Genomic DNA, 7,822 nt, shown 5'->3' on the forward strand with positions numbered 1-7,822 from the left:
AACATGTAGATACTCAATGCTTTGTACACTGTACAATCGGTGTCTTTAGGAAGCCAACCCCTATATTATGTATGAAGTGAAAACCGTGTCAGCTAGCTACTAGCTATTTTTATTATCATTACATTGTATAAGGTTAGCTACCATATTAAGTAATCCTCTGCCCACAGTTGAGCATAAAAAAACCAGCAAACAAGTTAAATAACAAATTGGGAATTTAAAACCTGCAAATAGGATCATAAAAAAAAAGTAAAGAACAAGGCAGGAAATACTGTAGACATTATTTACTCAAACCACAAACCCCTATTTTAGCTCCATGCTGTTACCTAGAATTACATTTGGCGGAGTCAAAAAGAGATTTGTAGTTTGAGTAAATAATGTCTATAGTATCTCCTGTCTTGTTCTTTACTTTTTTATGATTCCTATTTGCAGATTTTTAAATTTCCATTTTTTTTATTTATCTTGTCTAACTGTATAAAGCTTCTGATACTTCACTGGTAGGAACTATATTATCATGGAAGAAAACTTGTGAAGAAGAATGTAACAATTTTAGTTATGAAATGTTTTGTGTCAAATTTTTCATCAGATGTTTTTGTTCAGTAATTTAGGTAACTAGAACAGCTATGACATGCTGAAAGGGGGAGCTTGTTTATGTGTATAGGAGTATTTGCAATACTCAAAGTGGATTGGTATGTGATTGTATAGCATAATGACACCTTTTTAAATCTTTCTTTTCTTTACTACCACTTCAACTTAATTCATTCAGTTTTTTATTTTAAAAAAATTTCCATTTTGAACTAACTTTTCTTCGTGTATTATTAATAACAAAAAAACAAGTTTCAACACTTACTCCACAGGTCAGCTTCTTGCTCCACTCTTCCACACATGCTGTTTTCCCTATCTCTCCTCTACCCTGACAATATTGCACTGATTTCCCATATTTCCACATTTTGTTTAGTATTTCTGTACATGTTATAAGTGCTGTTGATCAAAATAAAAAAGATACAAGCAATGATTTTATTTATACATTTGTCAAACCATAAGATGAATGGAAATAGGTTAGGTTGAATTTTTTTCATTCGAGTGAGCAATATTTCTGTACATACAATAATGTAAAAGAAATTTATTTCACAAGATTTAAAAATGTTACATAATAAAGATTTTTCTTTTCTTTTCCATAGGAAAAGTATTGATTATTGGTGGAGGTATTGCTAACTTTACTAATGTGGCTGCTACATTTAAGGTAAGTGATTTGCTTGTAAGATGCATTAAAGCAAAATATTAAAGAGAGATATGAATTACCCATCTTTTTTGCCACTAGGATGTATTTTCAAATCCTATTTTCCAAGTTTGACCAAAGAATGAATTGGTTGAAGAAAAAAAAAGTGGGTCATCATCAGTTATTAAACTTTTCACAATATGCTGGCTCCTTGTATTTTACCATTTATTAGTATTAAAAAGATTACACATTTTAAGCTGACATCAATTTTGTTACAAGAGCCTGAGTCTTTTAACACACTCGGATTATTCAAAGGAAATGAACATCTTCAAGAGTAACAATATATAACAGTTCATAAGAGAACCAATTATCAAAAACATGTGGTCATACATATACATAAAGAAGCATAAAATCTTTTTATAATTTTTTGTGTTTCACAAGCATTAATGATATCTTGTTCTGATTAAATAAATATATTAATTTTTTATACAGACTGTTATGTCAGAAATTTAAGCCCTGGTCAATAGTAAAAAAAAAAAAAGTGCAAAAACCATTTAATAACATGCAACCCTAATTATAATCATTGCCAAATTATAATTTCTATTTTTTATTGTTTTGTTTTTGGCTACATCTACTTCAGTCAGTGTAAAAGGTTCTTACTTACCTTTACAACCAAACATGGCTGGAGATTGCTTTCACCCCTGTATGTGTGTTTGTTTTCGTGTTTGTCAGCAAGATTTCTCAAAAACAGCTGAATATACTTAGAGAAAAGTTGGTTTGCATTTGTACAATGATCGAACTTGGAAGTGATTGGTTTTTGGAGGGTCAAAGTTCAATGTCATGAAAATCTAAATACCTATCTGTTAACATGAAGACTGATTTTTCACACTATTTTTGCTTTATAACTCAGTCGAAAATGATTGGATTTTGATAAACTTTGGATATATGTAGAATATTATTTCTCATTGTCCATGCCAAAAATGACCCATGTCCGTTGATAATGACAGATATATGGACACATCTTCGTATTTTTTGAGAGCTGAATATGATCAACACGTGCTTGAGGTATGCACTATACTGAGTGTTCTTCTAGTTGTTATTTTCTCAGAGCAAGTGTAGTCAAATCGTGATGAGATTTTATCACAGTCATTTGATATTTGATTAACCTAACTAGTAAGTGTTATCATTGCTGTGTGCAGGTAGTTTCTGTAGGTTGTTCAAAAATTAGAGGATTGGTTTTGTAATTAAACAAAACTTATCATAAACAGCTACTCTGAAGTATCAAAGGTTAATAAAATGAAGGTTTAGTTTTAATATTTCACATGTTTGATGGTTTTTTATTTTTTCATTTAAAAAATACTTAGTTGTTTTATGTTTTTATAATAGCCTAGATGGAGTGCTGAAATCTGAAATATCCATTGTAAAGGGTGTTCATAGGAACATAATGTGAAGCATTATATTTTACCAGCTTATTTCACTTGATAGTGGATGTTGTCTGTTATTTTTATTTTATTGTATTTTGTGCTGTCTCTGAGTGAGCTTCTTTGATTTATTATATTTTTCGAATGCATTACTTTCATACTTGCATTGGGAAAAGTTTATGTAGTCTACAGGGGTTTCTTAAAGTATTTATGTGACTTGTATAGAAAAATTTGGTATTTGAAGAAATCATAGCTAAAGTTTAAGTTATTAAAACTAGCAGAAATGCTGCCCAATGGGTGGCTATTTGTGTTACTAATTACTAATCATAGTATTCATACCTCATAAAAATAAAATTAGAAAAAGTGAACATTTTCTAAAAGAGGATTTTTCTTGGAAGTACTACATGGGTGAAAATTTTCGGCTTGGGCTCATATAAACTGTAATGTTTTATATATTAAAAGTGGTACACCCTTTTTTGAAAAAAGAACATTTTTTTTCTTTTAAACTCCATTTTTTAGTACTACATTTACAAATCACTTCAATAAGGATATAATCAAACCCTTACATACAGTCCTAGTGAAAGTCGTGTTCTCAGTGTGAGAGTAGTTCTTGTAATTAAAATTGTGATAAAGAAATGATTGTTGCACATACTGTAGTTATTTTTCTAATTGTCTGAATCTTGAATACCTAAAATGTGAATTTTTGTTTATGGATTTTTATTTGTGGTGCCATTCAGTAGATGGTACAGCATTGTATTTATTATTTTGGTCACATACCTTGATAGATACATATATACACACTATCGATATATAGTAAGATATTACACACATATTTGTTAAGTCTCCTCTTTTTTTTTCTTCTTGATACAAATCGATAGGGCATTGTAAAAGCCTTGCAGGAATTCCAACCCAAACTTGTGGAGCATAAGATTTCAATCTTTGTTCGAAGAGCAGGTCCAAACTATCAAGAAGGGTTACGGGTAATGAGAGAAGTGGGTATGTTTGTTTGCTTGTTTTTTTAATTATTTGCATGACATACACAGATAGTTTTTAGTATCATAATTTATTGCAACTAAAACTTAAAAAAAATATTTATAAAATGAAAAATTATCAAAAATGCAAATAAGCTTTTTTAAATCATTAATAAATGAACTCTCTGACCTGATTTAGCCATGTTGATTTTACCCTCTAAGTCTTCCCTATGTGTTGAATGGGAACATCAGCTAATGTTTATCTAAACCAAGAATAAACTATAACCTCTGTTGTGGGTGTGCTAGAATTTGGTAATTTATTAAGATACTTTCTTTAGGAAGCACATTGGGTGTACCAATCCATGTATTTGGCCCAGAAACACACATGACAGCCATAGTGGCTATGGCCATGAAAAAGAGAGATATCCCAGACCTTCAAGAAACCAGCCATACAACAGCCAACTTTCTTCTTCCTGATGGAATGCAGAAAGTATGTATGTTTTTGATGTTCACCAAGAATTTTATTTTTTTCCATTATGCTCATGTGTCGTCCTGTTTAACTATTGTGTCAGAGGTGCAATGTGTCAATTGTTAAGTTGAGGTATCCTTAGTTTAATAGCCAATGTTTAATTTAAATACCCTGAGAGAATGATAACTTTGGATTATAGAGTTTGTAGATGCAAAACATATACCACGCAATGAAGAACAACGGTACTAGGGTTGAGACTTATTAGATTATTATATTTCTTTATCAATATCAAATCTCTTTTTAAGAAGAAAAGTGTTTTTTATTGTCCTTGTAACTCAAATACAGGTGAACTTAACATAGGATATGTACTTCTTTTTATATTTTTTTTAATTTTATTTACAAATTGTACAATATATAAATATGGAAAATAAATTTTTAAAACTTCAGCTCTTCTCAGGCAATTGAAAAGAAATCCTTTGCTGATATTTTTCATTTCTTCAGCAAAGCTTCCTCAGTTTTGTAGAAGTTGGTTCAAATATAATGGGCCCGGCATGGCCAGGTGGTTAGGGTGCTCGACTCGCTATCTGAAGTTCCGGGTCTGATTCCCCGACACACCAAACATGCTCGCCCTTTCAGCCATGGGGGCGTTATAATGAGATGGTCAATCTCACTATTCATTGGTAAAAGAGTAGCCCAAGAGTTGGCGGTGGGTGGTGATAACCAGCTGCCTTCCCTCTAGTCTTACACTGCTAAATTAAGGACGGCTAGCACAGATAGCCCTCGAATAGCTTTGCGTGAAATTCAAAACAAACAAACAAATCAAATATAATGAAAATGTGCCAGGCTGACTTTGCTTCTAGACGATTATGAATATGCCATCCAGGTATCTTCATTAATATCAAAGATTTTGAGTTTGTTTTTTTGCAATCATTTTCCCTGAAAAAAATTAATTTATTTTTTTCTAAACAGTACAGATCCTATGTTATGAAGCCAATAACAAGTGGTTTTGTTTTTTTAAAGAATATTAACAATTAATGTTTATCACTATACCCATATTTGATCTGCATTGAAAACAAAATCCCTTATTTAATACCTTTAGAAGATTTTGTGCTAAATTTTATTGAAATGGTTGTGGGTTGCTGCTGACTATGTACTTACCTGGAAGTCTTGTTGCAATTTTTGCTTCTAAAAGTGGATGTTGATGTTAGAATCCTTCTTAATATTTATATGAAATCACAAATAATGAGTCAAAAATATTTTGGACTTAATTTTAACATGCTTATTGTTTTTGGAACTGTTATCTTTAGAAATTTCCTCCTTTACATTTAATATTTAAATGTATTTCATATTTTATTACACCAGAAATATTCAATGTAGTGTTTCAGAGATTTCTTTACTGTTTTTTATTTTTAGGTAAAAGTAAGCTTGATGTTTATACACAATGAATGTTTTTTATAAAATAGGCAACAGCTATTTTTTGTATAGTGTTATAATTATAGTGAACTAATTTCCGTTTTTGAATTTTGTATATTATTATCCAAGCAGAAAAGTTTCCAAGATCCTTTATTAAGTAAAAAATAATTTCAGTCAAACACCTCCCCAAAACAAACATCTGTCAACAGTTCTGATGAGAAAAACAGATTAGTGTCACCAGGAGATGATTCTTCCATTGCTGAAAGCTTGGTGAAACCCTTATTTTCCATGGTATGAATTTCAAACTAGATATTAGATATCCTAATAAATTTTGTGGAAATATATTAATTAGGTTTTAATTTTAATTTGTGTTGTTTACAGTACTTGTTATGCCAAAATGTCTAGAAGTAATGATCATAAAACATAAAAGAGAAGATGTTCATTCTAAGTTGTATTATTTTTGGTGTACCAACCTTGGTAGATTTTTGTTATATATTTTGTGTTGTGTTTTTATTTGTATTTAATCATGCTCTGGTAATGTTTATTGTGTATCAAAAGCATAGAATACAGATGTCTGAGTGTGTTATATTAAAACTACTTTGAATATACAATCTGTCATACAACCACAGCTGATGTGATGATGTATCTGAATTATATTTTGACATTGGTGTTTTGTATGTAGTATGGTGCCTCCAAAAAGTGACTGCATTTGAAAAGATATGATAGCCCTTTCTGACACAAAATATTCATACACACAAATCTTGTTTAGATCAGAGGATGAGAATTTCTGAGATGGAGATATCTCTTGTACTTAATGGCATTGAATAAATAAGAGAATATAGATCAACTTGGGGCATCAGGAACACCTAAACAGAGACCTGCAACAAGTCATGGGTAGAAAAGTGTGGTGTTTTGTAACAAGTGATAATCAATGGACACAAAGGCAAAAAGTCTTCCACATACACATGCAACATAATTAAGAAGAATCTTCATCTGGAAATGAGCCCAATAGGGTATGAGCTCACCATGATGAGGCTTCCTGTCATACCTACAATTCAATCATCTCATACTTCAAATAACTGGAGAATGAAACGGGTATTTATGCTATTCCATACAAAGACATGTTAGTCAAGTTGCTTTTGAAACGGGTTCTGTGAAACCTCATGCACCAGATAGATCATGAAAAAATAGCAGAGAGGAGTGGTGTGCTTTGGACTTAACAGCCTTACGATGGAGTCTTTTGTAGTGGAAACTACATTGCTAAGATAGATGGTCATCTGATAGAACATAACCAGATGTGGCAACACAGACTGTACAATGTTGAGATGCCCAAAATAGTTTTAGTATTAAGTACTCAACCTCTGTATGCTGTTATATCTCAATAATCATAAATTTAAAACTAAGCAAAAATGAGAAAGTGTGCTAAACATTTTGCATTATAATACATTTTTGTGATCTATGAGGATCTGTTGAATTCTGAATGTTCATGGTGACTGCTATTCTGAAATCTAGGTTCATGATTGGTCTGCTTAAGCAACTCATTGGGATTGATATAAATATTTTGTACCCTGGTGATTTCATCATTGATTTAAGTGTTATAAAACTCATATCCTGATTCATGGTTTTATTGGAAATTTTTGTCAATACAACTTGTTTCATGAAATTAGTTTATTATGAATTAGTCCATTTCCATATTAGAATGTGACAAATATTTTCAAAACGAGACCCAAAACTCAAGTACTTTCGATTAATTGACTATTCTTTTTTCAAGAGAATAAAGGGTTATGTTTAATGAGTGTGATGAAATATATAGGCACGGATGTCGATGTCACGTAAACAAGATGTTGAATCTAAGTTGGCCTTGAGAACTAGCCAACCATAACCTAGAGTTATTTGTGTCAGGTTTAGTTTTGTGCCAAAGGGGTGTGTAAAGTTTCATAAAAGACTTATGTGGGATAATAGTTATAAGAATTGTTTACTAATTTCTATAAAGACAAAATAAAATAAACAATAAAATTAAGATTAAATAACTGCAAAAGGCGGTGGGAAATAGAGAAAATAATAAGGCATCTCAATATATAGGATATCAAACCAATATATAGAGAGAAATTTAAGGAAGAATAATACTAATAATGTAAAGTAAATTTAATCACGAATTTAGTTTTGAAAATTTTTTCAGAGACTTGCGAAGGTCAACAACCCCGGGATCGAGATTGATACCACTTGGTGTTACAGTATTTAACAGTGCTATCCAATAAGCTTCTTTAATTTTTCTGTTTTTGTTAGATGTAAAATTTGTCCCTATACCCATCAGTTTAATGTCTTCAAGAGA

The 7,822-nt window shown here is 31.1% G+C and overlaps 1 protein-coding gene across 1 annotated transcript in view; it reads left to right on the forward strand.

Annotated features, from left to right (window-relative positions):
* The window catches only part of LOC106468669 (ATP-citrate synthase-like), a 54,976-nt gene that overhangs the window by 20,355 nt on the left and 26,799 nt on the right, over positions 1-7,822 (forward strand). Inside the window, exons 11-14 of the mRNA XM_013929104.2 lie at positions 1,179-1,240; positions 3,516-3,633; positions 3,947-4,098; positions 5,665-5,781. Of these exons, the coding sequence (XP_013784558.1) occupies positions 1,179-1,240; positions 3,516-3,633; positions 3,947-4,098; positions 5,665-5,781 (449 nt within the window). The remainder of the gene's footprint in view (positions 1-1,178; positions 1,241-3,515; positions 3,634-3,946; positions 4,099-5,664; positions 5,782-7,822) is intronic.

The sequence above is a fragment of the Limulus polyphemus genome, unplaced genomic scaffold (genome assembly GCF_000517525.1).
Source record: "Limulus polyphemus unplaced genomic scaffold, Limulus_polyphemus-2.1.2 Scaffold3105, whole genome shotgun sequence".
Classification (NCBI taxonomy): domain Eukaryota; kingdom Metazoa; phylum Arthropoda; class Merostomata; order Xiphosura; family Limulidae; genus Limulus; species Limulus polyphemus.